The sequence below is a fragment of the Ovis canadensis genome, chromosome 8 (assembly GCF_042477335.2).
Source record: "Ovis canadensis isolate MfBH-ARS-UI-01 breed Bighorn chromosome 8, ARS-UI_OviCan_v2, whole genome shotgun sequence".
Taxonomy (NCBI): Eukaryota; Metazoa; Chordata; class Mammalia; order Artiodactyla; family Bovidae; genus Ovis; species Ovis canadensis.
The window spans coordinates 47,411,309-47,432,719 of record NC_091252.1 but is presented as its reverse complement, the minus strand read 5'-3'; the positions used below and the strand labels follow the sequence as shown (position 1 = coordinate 47,432,719).

The following is a 21,411-nucleotide window of genomic DNA, read 5'->3' as shown; positions in this document are numbered from 1 at the left end:
GGGCTTTTAAAAAATTTGTTAAGACTGAATTTATTTTTCTGCAAGTTGTTACTTAATGACCTCTTTTCATTTTATAATTGGAGTCATCGTGGTTGCTTTTTTCAATTTTTTTTTATTTGAAAAACTAAAATATATTATAATGACAAATATTAATGCTTTAAAAATTTTATAGACATGCATATATTTTATAGTTTATAAAATATAAAAATCCATTCATTTTCTTCACAATTTTTTCAATTCCTTTGCCCTTTGCTTCTTCCCCTCTCCCTCTTTGAAATTTAAACATTATTCTTGGCTTTAATCTTTAATCTGACTTTTATTCTGGTATGTGCTATGAAGTCAGAATCGAATGAATATTTTTCCAAAATGTTATACAATTTACCCAACAATATCTGTTGAATACACTGCCCCTTAACCAATGATTTTTTGGTGCTTTCTTTGTATTTGGTTAGTGCGTCACACAGATTAAGTGGGCTGGTCTTGACCAATGTGTGAAAACTATCCTGGCTGAGGTGGGGAGGGAGGCACACTAGGCATATGGAGCAGCAAGAGCTCCACAGAGAGGCTAACGGGAGAAAGGTGAGGCACAGCTGAAGATGGAGGCTACTTCTACTCCAGTCGGAACTAGAGCTAGGCTCTGAAGAGTCTCATATGGCATGGTAAGGAATCTGAATTGATAGTATAAGGTTTCTGTTTTATTTCATGTTTTCATTTATTTTGGCTGTGTTGGGTCTTCACTGCTGTGCACGGGCTTTCTCTAGCTGCAGTAAGCGGGGCTTCTCATCATGGTGGTTTCTCTTGTGGAGCACAGGCTCTAGGTGTGAGGGTCCTAGAGTGCATGGGCTGCAGTAGTTGCAGTAAAAGCGCTTAGTTACCCTGTGGTGTGTGGAATCTTCCTGGACCAGGGATTGAACATGTGTCCCCTGCATTGGCAGGCAGATCCTCACCACCAGACCACCAGGGAAATCCCTTATAAGGTGTTTCTGAATAGGAGAGAATAATGATGTTTGTTCTATATAGCTATGGTTTATATAAATTATAATAAATCAATTACTAGAACTTATCAATATTAAAATATTAATATTAATGAAAACTAGCAATATTAGATATGAATGATTACCATATGGCAGGTAATCTATTGATTGAGGCTTTACACATATTCTTTTATTTAATCTTCTTCATTTTACAGAGGAGCATGGAGCTTGGAGAGATTAAGTGACTAACCCAAGGTCACATAGCTAGAAAATGACAGAGTCAGGTCTGTGTGACTCTAAAGCTCATGTTCTTAATAACTAGACTTTCAGCATACTCTAGACATGCTGGTACAGCTTACACTTTTAAAATAGTTAATATCAAACTAGAATTACTTCTTAGACATAGGCCTCTTCCTTTCTTCAAAGCAGGGACTGCATCTTCATTAGCATTGTCCGCTTGCACCTAACACAATAGGTGCTATGTAAATATTTGCTAGTCTGTTGAAAATGTGTATTTAAGAATATCTGTAGGACAGTAACAGGCATAGAACAGAAAAGCTTCCAGATAAGAGAAAACGAAGGACAAGCAAGAGAAAGTATAACTAGCAAGGAAGGCAAAGAAGAAACTGAAGTAGAGGAAGGAAGAGACTAGAAAAGTGCAGAAAATAAAGGTACAGTCATTTATTTCCTCATCAGAAATTAAAATGAAACAATGCTTTATCTGTGTATCAAAAACACTAATTTTTGAAAAGCTGAATTTAGCAAGTACCGAGACTTTAATATGGTCCCGTTTCCCAAGCTTCATGTTAAGCAATGTAATATTTACCTAATTATTCAGGAAGAGAAACTACTATATATCATAGCCCAATTGAGAGCTGGAATGACTAATGAACTATTAACATATTAAATAGACCAGAGCTTTAACTGCAATTGAATGAAGAAAATTTCTTCAGATGAATATATGCTTAATAAAATGGCCAATTTGGTTTGCCTGATTTTTCTGTCAGCCAGGTTCCAGTGGCTTCCTGGCTGTTTTACAGCTTTCTGCTTAGTCCCAAAAGAAAGGACATTTTTCTTACTAATATAGCCTCCTCATAGATTTCAAGCCAAAGCTCCTAATTCAACGAAGTGCTAATCCATTTGCAAAGCATCTTAGTGAAGGAGTAATCACCCAGCCATAATCACTATTACGAATCATAATTACTTTATGATTTCTTCTAATTACTAAGTGGTTTTTAACAACTATGAATAGATGAGTGCTCTTAGGAGCACAGACATTGGTCTGGAAGCCAGGGTAATGTCTCATTAAAGAACCGCAGCGCTTTTTTATTTGGAGGTAGGATAATGTGGCAGTGGGGAATCATTACTTTTACAGACTTTGTCATTCCCCCACGGTACGCTAAAACCTAGAGCCATGGCCTCAAGTAAAACGTTAACCTGGGGAGAAAGGCAGAGGGAACAAGGGAATAGGGGTAGAACAATCTAGGAGGGAAAACTCAGAAAATGACACTGTGATCCAGAATGCCAAGATCTTTCAAATGAAATCACTATATGTTCCTGAAGAAAAAAAAAAAAAAGGAATATCTTATAGAAAAAAAAAAAATGAACATTTTGGCCAATCTGATAATAATGTTACATCACTCTTTTGATCAAAATTCCTCCAATGGCTTCTCTTAACACTTGAGATAAGCTCCAAACTCTTCAGCCAGGCCAAAGACACCTCAGCCCTGCCCTGCCCACTCTTGCCAACCAGCCTTTCCTGTTGTTCCCTGACAAGTAGCTCATGACCTTTCCATTTGCTATTTCTTCTGCCTAGAATTTTTTCCCCCAAGGCTTTCTCATGAGTTTTCTTTCACGTTACTCAGTTCGCTGTTCAAATATCATGTGCTCAGAAAAGTTTTCCTCAATTGTTCTATGAAGAACAGGCTTCTCTATTATCTTCAGACTCCTGCCTTATTTTTTTTTAAACTCATTTATACACTTTTGAATTTATATGTTTATTTGTTAAGTTGTTTGTTTGCTAATTTCATTATGAAGTTCCATAATTATTGGAACTTCATCAGCCAGTGTCAAGGAGTGTGAAGGATCCATAATTATTGGAACTCCAGTAATTCCAATAATGTTGAAGTTCCATAATTATTGGAACTTCATCAGCCAGTGTATAAGTGTGAAGGATCACACTTTACATCAGTGTGCTGCAGTATACTCCATGCCTGGAACATAGTGTGTCCTCAGTAAATATGACTAAATACAAGAATAGCTAACACTAAGTACTGCAGATGAGCAAATGAGCACTGTTCTCTTCTTTGCCTATATTAACTAATTTAATCTCCCCAATAATTCCATGAGATACTTATGGAGGTGATACCACAGAAGTCACAGCTTTGGAATCACTCTTTAATTGAACTATAGGTTCTTTTCTTTAAAATACAATGACTATAAACAGAAAAATTCAGAAGAATTAATGGACAAGAAACTGTCTTTTGAGAAAGTAACCAGGATATATAAATCTCTTGTTCTGTTGCTAAGTCCTGTCCAGCTCTTTTTGTGATCCCAGACTCCTCTGCTCAAGAGATTTCCCATGCAAGATACTGGAGTGGGTTGACATTTCCTCCTCCAGGGGATCTTCCCAACCCAGGGATCAAACCTGCGTCTCCTGCATCAACAGGTGATTCTTTACTGCTGAGCCACAGACTAAATAATGGCTAATGTATGAGGGCCAGTAGAGTCTGATGACAACCAATGAGATTAGAGAACAATTCATCAGTTGTTAAGTGTAAAGAAATATGGCCAAAATCAACAAACAAATAAAAAAAAGGGTAACTGTACTGTTTTCATTAAGTGAAGTGAAGTTGCTCAGTCATGTTCAACTCTTTGAGATTCCAGGGAGTGTAGCCCACCAGGTTCCTCCATCCATGGGATTTTCCAGGCAAGAATACTGGAGTGGGTTGCCATTTCCTTCTCCAGGGGATCTTCCCGACCCAAGGATCGAACTTGGGTCTTCCGCATTGCAGGCAGACGCTTTACCATCTGAGCCACCAGGGAAGCCCCTTAAAAATCCCGTCAAACTTACAAAAGTAATATTTTCTATAAAGCAGGATTCAATAAAATAAGAAGATGGCTACTATAACAACTTGCTCTTAAGTTATATCACACATTAGGATACACTTTAACACACTATTTTTATAACTAGAGAGTTTATAAAAAGTTTATCTGAAACTGTGTTAATGCAGTTTAAAATTATTTTTTAAAGCACATAGTGTTTCTATTGTATTTTTCTATACTATTACATAAAGAAAAAGTCTGGCATGTTAGTTAATGTAATGAGCTGTGTATCTCTCTCTACACCAAGGAGTATTTCTATGGCGACTTTTTAAAAATTCCATGTTTCCAAAACAATGTAATACCGAAGGACTCTGAATTATACCAACAGGGGGCTGGGAAGGATATTTAATTTTTCTTTTGTTCTATTACACAGAAAATGATACTGTATACATAATACAGTATACTAAATGATACAGATAATAAAGTATATTTAGTTGGCTTTAAGTATCGGCAATGATCACACTTATTTACTTACTTGGCTGCTTTGTGAAAATAAAAGGGAATACTTCAGCATTATTTCTATTGGGAAGATATTTAGGACAGGAACCATGCACCTAATCAACACTATTAACTGAGGATGGAGCTAGCATAGGTTTTTGAACTGCTCCACCTGCTGGACCAATGAAACCCTAATCATAATTTCAGAGTATTTACATTTTACTGGGATGAAATTAGAAACATTTTGAGCCAAAACTAATTTCTAGCATATGGAAATTATATTTTAAAATGTTTTATTCACTATTAAAATTTCTATTTATTTTTCACTTATCTTTATAGTCTAAATAATGCTCTACTTACTCAAAGTAGAATGAAGTGACAAATGGTTAGAATTTAGGGAAGAGATTTTATCCTTGGATAGACAATAACCTTCAATCTCATTTTCATTACATTTTTATTTCCCAGTGTCATTGCATGTGTACTGACAATTCTAGTTATGATATCATTAAGTTAAACAGCAAGTTACTACCAATGATAAAACTATATTCAAAACCAAATTAACAATGATTTACTTTGCCAAGTGATTAATGACAGGGTTCCCTGAAAAGCAGACTACCCTGGAGTTTTATAAATTTGATTTAATTTACATGAAACCACTCAAGATTTTATTTGTAATTTAAAAATATCTAAGTGGAATCTCCTTTTGCAAATGCTTTTAACATGACCCCCAGGAGCTCGGTGATCCAATCTTGCCCCTAGGCCAGGCTAGTAACTTGGACTTTTGAGGACAATGTCAGCAACTCTTCTGCCATGAATGCCATAGGCAGGACTGAACACTTTCTGTGTAGAGACAAAACTATCTGGAGCAGCCCTAGCAGCAGAGATAGACATACTCAGCACAAGCCTAGTCCTTTGTTTTTATTAGGTTCTTTGGGCTCTAGTACAAATATCCTTAAAAGACATAGCTCTGTCTTCTATTTCCTTGGTATTCCCCCAAGAGTGCTGAGTATTAGCTAGAACACTTTGCAAATCTTAACTGTTGTTGATAAGCCAGAAGTATTTTTTATAGACAGCTTAGGATAAGAAGGTTAATAGTACGTCCATTATTTTATACCTAAAAAAATTACATATATATACACATAATTATAATATTATATGTATAATAAGTATATATGTAATTATACACACACACACACACACACACATACATACACACACCTTTTTATATACCTTGGGCTTCCCTCATGGCTCAGAAGGTAAAAGAATCTGTCTGCAATGCAGAAGACTCAGGTTTGATCCCTGGGTTGGGAAGATCCCCTAGAGAAGGGAATGGCTATCCACCCTAGTATTCTTGCTTGGAGAATTCAGTGGAGAGAGGAGCCTGGAGGGCTACAGTCCATAGGGTCACAAAGAGTCGGACACGACTGAGCGACTAAATTATTTTTTTTATATGCCTTGCTTTGTAAATTTTAATAAAAGGGCAAAATAAGATTCAAGAAGATGAAAAAGAAAGTGCTCAATACAAAACCCAGCAAAGGGGAAAAAAAGAGAAGGGCATTTAAAAGGTTGCTGGGGGATAAGAATTCTAATTTCAGTTCTGCCCTTTGGGAGCAGTTTTTGTATTATTTTTTTCTGTACAGATTTCTGTCATCGAGCAAAACTGGGTCTCTGATGTTTGAAAACATGAGAAAGTTAAACTAGGTGATAATGAAAGAAATATTAAAGCTATTCATACTTTGGTATCTAAACTCATTTCTTAGTTAACAACCCTATTTAATCACCAACATTTGGAATTCCAGTAATTGTTAGTTGTTATTCTGTGGGAGAGAATAACTGAAAGCCAAAGAGTAACTTGAAAAAAAAAGGATAAAAAATTTAAAACAGGTCAAATTTAAGGTAATATTACAAATACATTTTAGGCTCATCAGAACATCATTAGCTTAAAACTCATTAGAGGAATCTACCACATCACAACAGATCTATCTGAGAAATGAAAGTTTTCACCAGGAAAACTTTACTTCAGTTTTTTCTGAGCTAAGAAAACCTTGCAAGTGTGGAAAGCTAGGAAGAAGCTAAGGAAATAACAGAGAATAGGGAATGTCTCAAGGGAAAGAGACCAAGAGAAGTAGACAGATACCTTTTTTTTTAAAGACATCTGCCATCTGTGCCTCTCCCAAAGATGCCAACCAGCTCCCCAGACTGAAGGTTAGGGAAGCTCTCCTCACGAACCCTGGAAGACATCCCATTAGGTTTCCCCACTAAGATGAGAAAGAGTAGCAGATGGGATCCTGCGATTGTCAGGAGGTTATTTGGAAATGGAAGGCCATGAGGTTGGTGATGTTCACTGTTACTCAGTTAACCTTTCCTCCCTTTCATTCTTCCTTTAATGAACTCTCTAATTTTACATGTGTGGTTCCTTACCAATGGTGTTCATATACGGCTTGTCCTTTTTATTTATCACATTTAAAACTTCTTCCTGAGGAAAAAAACTCTTGTTCATTTTTCCAAGTTTATAAGAAAGATACGTTTGTAATTTTCAACCAAAAGATCTGTGGTTGTGTCCCAAAGAGAACAAAAATTTAAGCATTAAAGATGTTGTATTACTGAAAATATTCTCTATATGGGCAAAGAAACAACCAGTATGTTTTTAAAGAAAGCAGTGCAGAGAACTGTCAAACCTGGAAATTTATTAATATATCAAAATTTTATCGCTTTGGAGCTTTCCTAAATTTGGAAAGGTTCAATTTTACATTAACACATGAAGCCCGTAATTTTAGTCAAAATCCAAGGCTTCATGGAAAAATGAGAATCTTACAAGTTTTCAAATTGGATATTTGATATATAATCTCATGTCTCAGTGTAGTCACTAGAACCTTAACAACTAAGTATATCTTTTTAAAAACAATCTATTGAAAATTTAAAATGTGTTACTTTCAGGTATACAGCAAGATGATTCAGTTATAAACATAATTCATTCTTTTTAAGATTCTTTTCTCATATAGGTTATCACAGAATACTGAGTAGATGTCCCTGTGTTGTACAGTAGCTATTTGTTGGTTACCTATCTTTTATGTGTGTAGGTTCATCTCAGGCTCCTGATTTATCCCTCCCTGCCATGTTTCCTCTTTGGTATGCCTGTGTTTGATATCTGTTAAGTCTGTTTCTGTTTTGTAAATAAATTCATTTGTTTTATTTAGATCAGAATACGTTTGGGGCATATTTTGCTTTCTTTCAAAACTATTAACACTATAGCAAGCATATTATAAAAAATTCACTCAAATTTCCCCTAACTTTGAAATCTCTTCATTCTATTCCTCTGTTAAAACCGGCTCCTTCTAAAACTCCACTGCACATATCAAATCACAATCCATTATTTGCCATGATGACAGGCATTTTCTACTCTACTTGGTTGTCAGTGCCAACATCATTAAGAGATTCTTCAAATTACTTTTTAAAGGTCCTTTTCCCTCAGGATTTTCACTTATATCTAATTAGACTACTTACTCCATGCCATGTAATCCCTGTTGCCAAAACTGCTAAATGCTTCAATAAGTAGGAGGAGGGCATCAATGGAGCAAGACAGATGTAATGTCATTGGTTAACAATAGAAGTGTGAAGCAGCTGCCTTAATTATGAAGCTTATTAATTCATGGTGTTAGAAAAAAAACTTGGCAAGAGTTCTTATAAAGTACCTAACCTTTCCAAATAGCATCATATTGCTTAAAACTTAAAATATACACTTTCAATAAGGAATGTTGAAATAATTATTTTGCCAGTAATTAACATCTGCATTTAAAACCTATAAGTCTACGTTACAAGGTCACACATAATTTTAAAAGTAATTCTGCTTCTTAACTGACTTTTAAAAAGTATCTACCATCACATTTCAGTACTTAAAATTTTTTTACAGTTGGAATTAAATCATAGAATAAGGATAAATTATGTCTAAGAGAGGAAGTAAGGAGCAGGGAAAAGAGTTCTAAACAGCTACTTCATATAAAACCTGGGGAAATTTGAAATATCCTCATCAAACATCAGTAGCATTCTCTACATAATATTAACATTTACCACGAAGTGTTTGAGTATTATAAATAATGTATATTAAATGCCTGGCATGTTGTAGGCACTTCATAAAAGGTAGTTGGTATAATTATTTAATGAATATATTGAAAAGACAAGATTCAAATAAATGGGGTTGCTATCATAGAATAAGTGAAGAGAAATAGTCTCAATATAATCTTCAGTTTTACACCTAGATTATTTTACTATTTTTACTATCTTTACTCCTTACAGAATATTTTACTATCATTTAAAGACAAAAAAAAAAGACAATGACATCTAAAAATGTAAGCCAGAAAACAGCTCAATTTCTTAGGAAGAAGATAGGCGAAAATGGGATTTTCAAAAGAGGTGTTAGTAGAGAAAAAAACTTTAGTGGGAGTGTGTTTTCTTTTTAGGTGTTGACTAAAACAAAAGATTTATATTTAATAAAGTTATAATTAACTGGAATTAGTTCTTGAGTGTGTAACAGACTGTCAGATTCAGAGAAACAAATACCACCTCATTTCCCCCATATATTCTGAAGGATAAAAAATAGTCCAAGTATCTGGTGAACCCAGAGAAAAATACCATACAGACGATACATTTTTATCTAAGCCTCATCCTTGAATGATCAGCATCTACCATACCAAATATGATATGCAAAATTCCATCTTCTCTTTTAGTTCTGTTAGTAGTTTTATCATTTGTAAATATTTTCTAATCCTTTTTTAATCTATAGATTTTTGGCCTACATTATATTTGTCAAGTGAAGTAATAAATTCTCTGAGTTTATTACCTGCAAGATCAGATGGAGCTTCCTATTAATTATGAAAGTTATCTGTGTTCACAATCTATTCTTACAGTTCATGATTTTAATATTTGTTAACTGATTCAAAGCCTTTACCTCTTTAGACTGAAATGCTCCAATCATATACTTTCCATCATTGGAGCAGCTCTCCCGGGCCCATTCAAACTTTATCCATGATGTTCTTTTGATGTGTGGCCAGCAGAAATGTATATAGCAAATCTTATGCACAGGAAGAGATTAACTTGAAGGAAGAATACTGTATCCTATTTTGTTTTTAGAGACTCTTTTTCATGGTGGACAATATTTTGCTGTGATTCTTGGAGTATCACATTGTGCTGGGGACCTTAGTCAGGAGCACACCTAAGTCTATCATAGTTTATTTCCATGCCCATAGTTTATCTGTGCATTAAGACACACATACACAGAGTTTGTCACTAATGTTCACTATTCTATCTCATGCCCCTAGAAAGAGCCTTATACATTATCGGCATAAAGTAAGTATTTTTTGGATGAATCAGTATATAGTCTGTGGGTAGAAATGTGACTGATGGAATTTAATATGGACTTGAATAGAGTAAAATATTAAAGATAAACATCCAAATTATACATATTTCATCACATGCTTAAAATATTTAATTTCATTTAGCCTAGCTCTACTATTTGGAAGAGTTCAGTTTTCATCTTTAAACTCATCCTTTGTCAAAAGGGTGATATTGTCAATATACTAAATGCTATTCTGCAAAATACCAGGCTGACCCTAACCAGCCTACTGACAGAGGAAAGGACAAAAAGGACAGAATTCAGAAGACAGGGTACACATGTACCTAAATGTTAGGGATTTTTTAAAACCAAACCTGTCAACTTTTTGGTATGGAACACTGGTAGAGGGAAATTTTAGGGGCCAAAAACACTGTGAAAGGAAGCATACCATGAGATGATCTGATTCTATGGCTTTCTCTTTTTAGTTTTGAAAGAAAAACTATTGGCAATAAAATTGTGAAAGCGTGAAAATGTAGTCGCTCAGTCATATCTGACCCTTTGCTATCCCACGGACTGCAGCCCGCCAGGCTCCTCTGTCTGTGGAATTCTCTAGGCAAGAATACTGGAGTGGATTGCCATTCCCTTCTCCAGAAATGAAAGTTGCTCAGTCATGTTCAACTCTTTGCAACCCCATGAACTATACAGTCCATGGAATTCTCCAGGCCAGAATAGTGGAGTGGGTAGTCTTTCCCTTCTCCAGGGGATCTTCCCAACCCAGGGATCTTCCCAACCCAGGGATCGAACCAGGTCTCCTGCATTGCAGGTGGATTCTTTACCAGCTGAGCCACAAGGGAAGCTCAAGAATACTGGAGTGGGCAGCCTATTCCTTCTCCAGAAGATCTTCTTGACCCAGGAATCGAACCAGGGTCTCCTGCATTGCAGGTGGATATTTTACCAACTGAGATATCAGGGTTCATGTGTTTTTAAATGCCTGGTAAAAGTCAATGAATGTTTTAATATTCTTTTTTCATTCTATGGATACCTTCTAGTTTGTTTTCTCTGCACAAACAATAATCACATTGGAACATAATTAGAACACCTAAAATAAAAATCTTAATGAACATAATTTCTGCATGTAATTTAACCGAAAGTTAAATACAATATGTAGCCTAAAAAATGAGAAAACTTTATGCACTGCCAAAGTTAAACTGATGAAAATGCTACAGTGAATTCAAAGTAATGCCCAAGAGAATAGAAGCTTTTCAGTTGTGATCTTTTCAGGAATACTAAAAATTCCTCCTAAAAATAATTAAATTTTAAAAATAAAAAAGTTTGAAAATGACTTTAGAAACATTAGTGACGGTATCTAAGTAAAAGAAGATGCTGACAGCAAATAAATTACAATACTGTTCAAAAACATAAGGTGACATTATTAAACACTATAAAAACAAAACAGTGCTGGTAGACAAGATTTCACACACACTGTTTTTCTTTGCCTTCCTGTGTTTGTCATACTCTCCTCTATAGCTCCGCTTGACCACTTCTTTCTCCTTGTTTCAAAACCACAAGGAGATTTAATATGCAGTTTTGGAAGTGATAATGAAACTATGTTGAGACTCACTTAGGAATCTCACGTGTGGCCACAGAATAATATTTAAAAACACTTCTCATTGAAAGAATGATTTCTAGAAATTGCATTATAATTACTTCAGACACAATCCTGATTTATTATTTAATGTTTCTCTGTTATACTTATGTTCTCGTATACATAGAGAATAGTTTCTGAACAAGAAATTAGCAAAAAAGCAGTACCTACAGATCTCGTTTTCCTACATTTGAGTCCTATACTCCTGATGCCCCAACATCTTCACTCAAAAAGAGGGCTCACTTAAATATTACAGACTTAGTTAGATACTACCGAGCAGAAGCTGCGAGTTTCCTGGATCAAACACCATAGGATGAAGACATTGTATCATTGTTGCTGTGGAGATCATTAAGGGGGTTTGCTGAACAACATCTACGTAAATATACTGTAGTTTACTTTAAATACATTTGCAGATGATCCGTTTTCCTTATTATTCACAAAAGAGTTGACTCTATTTTAATAAAGCTATACCAGGAGATTAGCATACGTCATTTTAGGCAGTGTGATACTGGAAAGAAAAAGGATGCTGAAAGGATGTGAACAGACCACTTGTTTTGATCAATGTCTTTTTATGTAAAAGACAAAAGAGAAAAATGATTGAATTCCCTTGGTACTATATACATTTGTGGTAGTAGGTGGTTTGATCCCTGAATCAGGAAGATCTCCTGGAGGAGGGCATGTCAATCCACTCCAGTATTCTTGCCTGAAGAATATCATAGACAGAGAAATCTGGCAGGCTACAGTCCATGTGGTTGCAAACTGGTGGATCCAACTGAAGCAACTAAGCATACATGCACAAATCGTGGGTGGAAGAGGATACAGAATGTAAGAGGTATATGGTATTCACAAACCTTTATGGAAACAATATGTACCTAGTCTTAACAGGATATACTTTAGACCTCCCACCTCAGCATTTTCCACCTCACTCTGGGTGTGTGTGTGTGAGAGAGAGAGACGAACACACACACACACACACACACACGCATACAGGAGAGGCAGAACAGGGTAGTGGTTAAGAACTTATACTAAGGTGCTAGACTGCAAACTACTCACTGGATGTGCAACCTTGGACAAGTTGGTTAATCCTTAAAACATGAATAATAATGAGATTTTATCAATTTCAAATTAGTGACTGCTGTTAGGATTAAATGTTTATCAATGTGAAGTTCTTAGAATAGTGTCTGGCACATGAAAAGTGCTCAAAGGTGTTATCTATTATTATGTATTTCCAAGCACTTTTAAATACTAAATTAGGCAAATACATCAATGTAGGTAAATATGAAAGAAACATTATATTCTTAAACCTAATAGATTTTAAGATGCTGGCTGAAATCATTATTTTACTGTCTTTCCCCTAATTTTGTTTTTATGAATCTGTCTAGAAAATGATAAAAAAAATCTTATTCTTAGAAATCTAAAAGAAATTCTTAATTAAAAAATATTCTTATCTCAGAAATGAGTTAATTTGACAAAAAATAATTTTTTGATAGCTGTCTCATATACTTTATTTTTTATTTTTTTTGTCTCATATACTTTAATCCTCCTCTCATTTCTATAGCGCAAACAATAGGAAACTGATTTATACAGGATCCATCCACCCATCCATCAATTCGTTAGCAAATATTTTCTGACTCACTACATTGTATGTGGCTCTGTAACACACAAGAAAGCTATACCCTAGTTTCTCAAAGGGAAAAAGCTGAAACATTGGAAAATTGTGAGGATACTGACGTCTACTGAGAATGATAAAGCAATATGAAAGGTAGGAAAAAAGCTAATAAGTAAGTGAACTACAGCAGACTTGGTGACTTTATAAGAGAAGAGCCTTAAAGACATTATAGTCCAAGGGGTCTTAATGTTTTAAAAAAGTACCAACATACCTGAGGGGTAAAATACAATATTTGCTGCTGCTGTTCAACCACTAAGGTGTGTCCAACTCTTTGTGACTGCATGACCTGCAGCACGCCAGGTTTCCCTATCCTTCACTATCTCCTGGATCCCAATCAATATGCCAACAAAGTTTTATGGTAAATTATTATACATAAAGTCAACAAAGAAAAAAAATAATACATATATAATATGCAGGAAAGAAGTGAAGAAGATACCACTAATAGTAATTTTAACTTCAGTATTAAATTTAGTTCACAGATTCCTGGCAAAAAAAAAAAAAAAAAGGCAGAGTATAATTTTTTACCATGTGATAAAGCTGACTTCATATTTTTTTCTTGAAAGGGGGGGATGGGAGGAGTTAACTTTTCTGGCATTAATTCTAAGAGAACTTAATCAAGTGAATCCTTATGTTAAAAAACTTCAGCAATATCATGGATTCCACAGAATTCCTCAAAAAAGCAATAAGAAAAGCTTTCAACTATAATTCACAAAGCTTATTACACTGAAGGATAGGGTAATCACCTGGCTGCTGAGGACAGCCCAGTTTATAACTATTATCCTGGCTTAAATATTAATAGTGCCAGATTCCATTCTCAGGCTGACTCAAATTTGGATGATAAATTACGTGGTCATCTTATCCATGGGGAATTTGGCCCAGATATATTGCTTTGTAGTGATCTTGTTTGACAGAGCAACAAACTTCATAAAGTTTCTGCCAAATCTCAAGAGGAACTAGAAGGCAACAGTTTAAGACTCAAATTAACAGAGAAGGTATAACATATATAAAATATAATCCCTTTATATGAAAAACAATGCAATAATATGAAACTCACACTTAGAATTGAAAGCAATTCTTCAGTCCCACATTCAGGTTTTAAACGCTCCTTGAACATTTTAACTGTTTGGTGCTTCAAATAGTAATAAGAGGCAATGCGGCCATATGTCAGAGGCTCAATGCTCCGATTATCCTATTTAAGAAGAAAGATAAAGTAATGTAAATAGAAAGTACAATAAATATATTCATAATACTAATAATTCACACTGCACATTGCTATTGCAACATTTCATTACAGTTTTTGACTATCATTAGCAAAAGCCCTATTGTTAGAAAGCTGGGCAATCTTTTCAGTAGGAATGTATATGACCCAGTCTTACCTCTCCAATTTCAATACAATAGGAATGTTCCAATTCAACCAGGGACTTCTCAACCAGATTGGACAGAAACTTGTTCACAGAATCATGGCTCACATCACTCAAATTGTAGTAGCTAGAAAACAAGCAAGGTCATTATTTGTTTCAAAATATTTCCTGTTAAAACTGTCACTTCAATTTCACTTTGTTCTTTTCAGAATTTAAAAAGAAAATCCATTTATAGCAAATCAAAGAAATAAAGCAACTGCAATTGTCATTTCTACCTTACAGATAAAAATCCTCATACTAGAGTTTATTGATACTGATGAAGAATGGCAATACATTCAAAATATGAAGGACAAGCAGTTAAAATTCAGCAACACATTAAAAAGACACTAATTTTCCAGCATTAAAACTATTTCAGTTTATGCATCTACAGCAAACTAAATCTATGTACTAGATTCAGAAGCGGCAAGAAGCTTATTACATATAAACATATAATTCCCTTTTATATGTAAAACTCATCCGGAGTAACATTAAAAAACTCAAATAACTTGATTTGGGTAGTAGATAAGTTCTTTTAGGAAATTTGGTCAATTGTTGTTCCCTTAAGGAATATTCTAAAGATTAGAAGGAACATCTTCCGGCTAATAAAAAAGCATTCTAACTATGCTTACCTATACAGAAAACATACAGGTTCAGCTCTATATACCTTCTACATAAAAATTTCAGGACATGCAATTCACCTTAATGCTCCTCCCTGTAACTCCAAGAGGTTTTTGGCAAATCCCTAAGATTACTAGGAATCTGTGCCTGGGAAAAGATCCAAGAGGTGAGGGACCATCCCCACAGTCATGGCAGACTGCTAATTCCTGCTGGGTGAATCCCGTTCCCTAGTCAGTGTGGAGAATTACATGCCCTACCTCCATCCAAATCAAGGACACAAGCCTCAGAGAACAGACTGTCAATACTGAAACACCAACAAGAAGGTCTAACATCTGTATAGGACTAGGAAGGGGTCGCACAGAGTCGGACAGGACTGAAGCGACTTAGCAGCAGCCACAGCAGGAAGGGGATCGTCAGAGCCTGGGGAAGAAAGTGTTAACAATCTCAAATGGGAGAGGCCTTAAGGCCTGCCAAGTATGGTGATTTTCTGTCTTCCAAGGGAAACAGTTGGGGTCAATACTATAAAAATTTATTTAAAAACACAAAAAGCCGGATTTAAATCATGGCAGAATATATTTTCATTAGAAAGAGTAGTTAGCCCAAATATTTAGGTACCCTCAAAGATAAGAGTTTCCATTGAGTGTGGATTAATAATAGGTTATTTATTTAAATCATAATTAAATGCTAAGGATTTTCTTATAAAAGAGAATTAGTTTAAATTTTAGTCCGTAGAGAAATTATTGCCTTTCCTGGAAAAGTTCTTTTCATAATCCCAAATGAAGCAATATTTATCAATGAACAGATAAACACCAGCTAGATCAGTGCTGTTGTTAATTTAACCAAAATGTAACCAGCCATATGTGAAGGTGAAAAACCAGTATTAGAAACCATTACAAAATACTTCCTTTATTCTGAATTATGACTGAGAAGCATATAGTTAGAATAATTTATACTGCATTAGAGGTAAAAATAAATATTCTGGACATTCAAGGTTCCATAAAAGAGACAGATCCCCAAAGCTGTTTCAAATTATTAACAATTTTTTTTCTCTTTTATATTTTTCCCAACAAATGAAATTTATCAGCCAGACTTTGTGCAATGTAAGCGCTTACTTTATATTTCACATTCTTTTGGCTTGCTAAGCCTATAAATTTTCAGCTATTGTCAGCTGTCTGGACTAATACAACATTGATAAAATATATCTAACTGGATGAAAACTAGCAAAAATGTGTCCAGGACACTGAATAAGTAGTACTATTTGTAGAACACAAATCAAGCTATTTATGCAATTAAAATTACAGAAAGAAGACATTGTGAAAACAATATTACCATGAAAACTGAAAAGTTGTGATTCCATTTCATCTATAAGTTTATTAGGCTATTAGAAAACAAAAAAATCTCATGGTTGCTGCTACAGATTATCACAGACATTCCCATATAAAGATAACTGGAATGACAACTTTACCACATATTATGCTTTAATGAATTTTAATTAATTTTTAATGAATTTGGTATACTTAAAAATAATACTTAAAATGATTAATGATAAAAACTTTTCTCTAAAAATGATTCTTTTAAAATTATTTATTTTATTCACTATTTCATGTATTTATGATATATTGTGATGGGCTAAAATCCCATCTGAAGTTTGTTTATTCAAATCTATTGGAAAATATTTTAAACTACTTTGTGGCTTTTATTCAGATAAAGTAGAGTCAGGATAAACATGTTTTAAACATTTATAATGAGTTTCAAAAAAAAATTAAGTAAAATCATGACTCTGAGACTCCAACAAATTATCTAATGACTACAGTAAAATATTATTCATAATCTAACTTGCTAAAAACTAATAGCATTTTTGGAGCAGAATAACTTTAAAAACTTCCATTGATAAATTTCTTAATATAGTTGTTTTTTTCCAACATGCTCATCAACATTATTGACCTGTATAAGAGGAGAAATGAAAAATTCAATTTAAGTAATTGAACTGACATTCAATACATTCAATATTGAAACTTTTATCCTTACTACATATGGGGGTTATCAAGAATTTTCAAAATCCCTAAAATTGTTTTCTTCAGATATTCTGGCATATGTAAGTGATTAACTTTATTTTTTAAAAGTGACAACTTTAAAAACAGAGAGTACTAGTTTAAATATTACATTGTTGAATATAATAGTAAAAACACTTTTCTCCTATGCAGCCAACACAAATAGTAAAATGCATATAATTTTGCTAGTGATGACTTCACTGATGTATACCAAGTATTATTACTCTTTGTTAATATTTGAATTGAGATTCTAAGGTTATATAAAAATTTTCATATCCATTTTTTAGATCCCATAAAATTTTGACAGAGAGTATATTCTGACACATTTTTGTGAATAAAGGATGGAGCTTATATTTACATAATCTTCATTAGTAGCATTATATGGCCTTTGTTTTTAACACGTGAACGTTTAGTAACCATGCAATTTCTAGCCTAAATAATTATAAGCATTTAGCTTAAAAATTACATATTAATTTTAATAATCACTTCACCAGCTTGAAAAAGCATGCAACTGCTAAGTAAAAAGGTTTGTTTTCATGTTGCACTCACCACAGTAGAAAATTTATAATTTATTGGTTATTAAAACAGAAATATTATACAACTGTTTAATTATGGATAAAGGATACAATGTAGTTTCAAGCTCACTGCATTGAATCATCAAGTCATTATCTTCTCTCTGCTCTAAACAGACAGCCTACCTTTTTTGTCAGCATGGTATTTCATTTATTTCACAGAGAAACCCAGTTTCACAATAATTGACTTGTCAGAGGCTGTAATTTACGAGGCTGAGCTCTGTAAGATTTCTCTATATTGGACTCAACCTGCACACAAGCAGGGTTGAATATTTACAATGCTGTTAACAGGTGCTGAGTTGTTTAATGATTCTAATAGCCAGAAGCGTACTGAGAAAGCCAGCGGGATCACAATTACAGGCTGTTTGAACACAACAATTACTAGTCCCCTGAGAGGTGTGAAAGTCAAAGGCAGTTTGATACTGACAGCATCTAGCACATGGGCTAGACAGGCTACTTCTATTAGCAGTCCGCTGGGAAAAAGTTTAAACAAACCTCTCCCTATCATAAAATTTTACAAAGTTGATTACATTTAAGGAATCAAAAAGTAAAACAAGCTTAAAAAATTAACTTTAAAAGATCTTATCAAAAGATAAACAAGAATACCTCACATGAAACCTCATTATCTTTTCCAACCTTAAAAAGAATGAAAGTTTACCAGTTGAAAAAGAGAGATTTTATTGTAATGTAAAACATAGATAAAGCCACACCAAACAGTCTGGATTTAATGTGAATAGTGGCAGTCATTTCCTGTTTGGTTTATGTAAACCTGGCCAGAGATCTCGCTGGGAAATTTTTCATCAGTATAGAAATGCTGCTGCTATAACTGTCAGTACTGAGAAGTCATTTGTTACAGCACCATGCTTTTTTATGTTCAGATTATGCAGCAGTAATAATGACACAAATAATGGAAGTGGTTACAGGGACAGCTGAAACTACCACAACATTTTTTTCCCCTAGAAATATTTAGAAGCTTTCTCAGGGGAAAACAGAGAGTAAAATTGAACATACAAATTGAATTCAGAACTCAATTTGAAATATATTATATTTCATGATGCACCAATACATGTGTTTATATATATTTAAACAAACTAATGTATACATATGTCTGTATCTACATATATATTTAACCTTATAAATATATATCTTTATATGTATTTACATATATTTGCATATATACACACATATGCATATCAAAACATAAAAAATATACATAGACATACAGAGAACCACCCAGGAACTGAAATCTTTCTCAACATAAATTTTATTTTGGGTGGTGGTGTGGTGTGGACACTTTACAGTGATATGAATAAATGAAGAGGGTTGGAGAATTGGGTGATATTTATTTATCTATATGTATTTCAGGAGTGGTGCTTGCTCTTTCAATTTTTAAATAAACTTCAGTTTCTCCTTGTCACACATACATGCATGCATACAAGTGTGTAGACAAGCCCCTCCCACCCAAAGAAAAGTCAAATCTCAATTTATGGCACTGAATGACAGGAAGTATGAAGTATATATTAAAACTACACATAATACAAGCTCTTCATTTGAGACAATGATTGTAGCCTTCTTAAAACTTTTACCAGATCTAAAAGTAAGTGGAAAAAGTGTACCAATTTCCTGTGCTTTTCTTTGCTCTGGCTTTGTGGATAGGGGCTTTTAACACAGACAACAATAAAAAGATATTAGGGCCAGTTAGAAAGAAAACTGCAGAGCACGACTATAGCAGATAAGTAAAATATGCAAATTGTTAACTTTATTTGGGCCCTTTCTCTTGATTTGAAATGTTGCTTAAAAATTTTTTTAGTGATATTAAAAAAATTAATCTGAGAATTTCTACATTTCAACAGGGAAGTTCAAATTATTTATAACATTTATGATTATGATTGGCCTTCTTAATGATATGATAGATACTGTCAGTCCTCTGATCAAAAACCAACAAAGGTTCTCATTTCACCCAGAATAGAAATCAAAGTTCTTACATGGGTGCCGAAGGCCTCATAAGACTAGTAAGACCACTGATCACCCACCCACAATCCCTAACCTCATCTCCTACTACTCTCCACACACCCCACTTATTTCACTTTAGCTACATATTCTTTTTGCTGCACCTTCATCACACCAGACATGTCTGCCTTAGAACCTCTCCTGTCCCCCTGGCCTGAAATGCTGTTCACTAGATATTTACGTGGTCAACCTTCTCACCTCTTTCAAATCTTTGTTCAAATGTCACCACTTATCCTATGTCTACTAAGTAAACCATATCTACTTTCCATTTCCAAAAAAATATATTTAATTTCTGATTAAGAAAGTGAGATTTGAGCCAAATGTTTAGATATGATTAATTCAGTTTTAGGCATGCTGAATTTGAAATGATGGTAGGAAGTCCATGTGGCAACATTCAGAAGGTTGGTGGAGAAATGAGACTCTACTTGATGGAGAGCAGATGGAGTGAAATATTTTGGGTCCTCCACAGGCAGGTGGCGTTTTAAATACAAAAAGGATCCTTAGAGAAGAACGATAAAGATAAATAATAGTCCTCTGCTCACCTGGGGTTCATGATAAGACGACGGAAAAAGTAAGTCCAGGTAATATAATCCATTGCGTCTTGCTTAGATGTTATTGTACCACCAGCAATCTCTGCATTTAAATGGTCAGACAGCACTCCTAACAAACTACACAGTGAATAAGACATGGGAAACATACATGAAAATTAAATGAAAAACACTTGAACACATAGTCTAGACTCGAATTTGATGTTCCAAGATATAGGACAAATGTGTTTCCTGTAATTTATATACTTTGTATATAAGTTTGGCAAAATGAATTGCTGGGTGCAAATAAACACAGGCTGATAGGAAGGGAGCTATCAAGAAGAAGATGAGAGCCAGCGTGAGAGTAGACAAAAGATGACACGCCTTGGAGAGCAGAATTTTCTTCTAGGGCATTGGAGTAAGTATGGAATAACACTGAGGCAGAGGATAGAGGAGTTGGTAGGAAATGGGGGATAGTTATGTTGGTGCAAGGATATTCCCTTCACTAATTCAGTGAATATTAAGTTCAGTCATATTAAAGGTACTAGGTGTTGTGGAATATAGCGATGATCAGATGCACTGAAATATTGGCACAACAAAGTGGTCATTTCAGTTTCTTATATAAAATACAAAAAAGGGAAGTATTGTCCAATAAAGGAAAAAAACATGTAAATTATGATACATGGAATAATATGTAGTATTAAAAACAGCTTCCACAAGGATGTTTTTAAGGATATGAGGAAAAGGTAATAATAAACTGAATGAAAAAAAGTTGCTATACTCCTCTCCAGTCATCAGTGGCAGAGTGTAAATCTGTATAGTTAATTTGGAGGGCAATTTGGCAATATTATCTATGTGAACAATCACTATGACCCAGCAATTTCACTTTTTCATTATCACCTGTTAGGGAAACTTTCAAAATTTAGGATAGGGAAGCAAAACCCTTTACTGCAGCAATATATGTAAGAGAGAAAACTAGAAACTCTGAATGCTCATTAATAGAGAAGTTAATATATAACTCCTGTATATATATTTTATAGAAGATAAAATATTACATCAAATGTGCATATTTA

General features: G+C 34.2%; 1 protein-coding gene across 1 annotated transcript in view; it reads right to left on the bottom strand.

The window, feature by feature from the left end:
- Positions 1-21,411, bottom strand: part of ASCC3 (activating signal cointegrator 1 complex subunit 3) — a 341,814-nt gene that overhangs the window by 57,501 nt on the left and 262,902 nt on the right. Inside the window, exons 34-36 of the mRNA XM_069599227.1 lie at positions 20,354-20,479; positions 14,537-14,648; positions 14,215-14,349 (exon numbers count right to left, since the gene is read on the bottom strand). Of these exons, the coding sequence (XP_069455328.1) occupies positions 14,215-14,349; positions 14,537-14,648; positions 20,354-20,479 (373 nt within the window). The remainder of the gene's footprint in view (positions 1-14,214; positions 14,350-14,536; positions 14,649-20,353; positions 20,480-21,411) is intronic.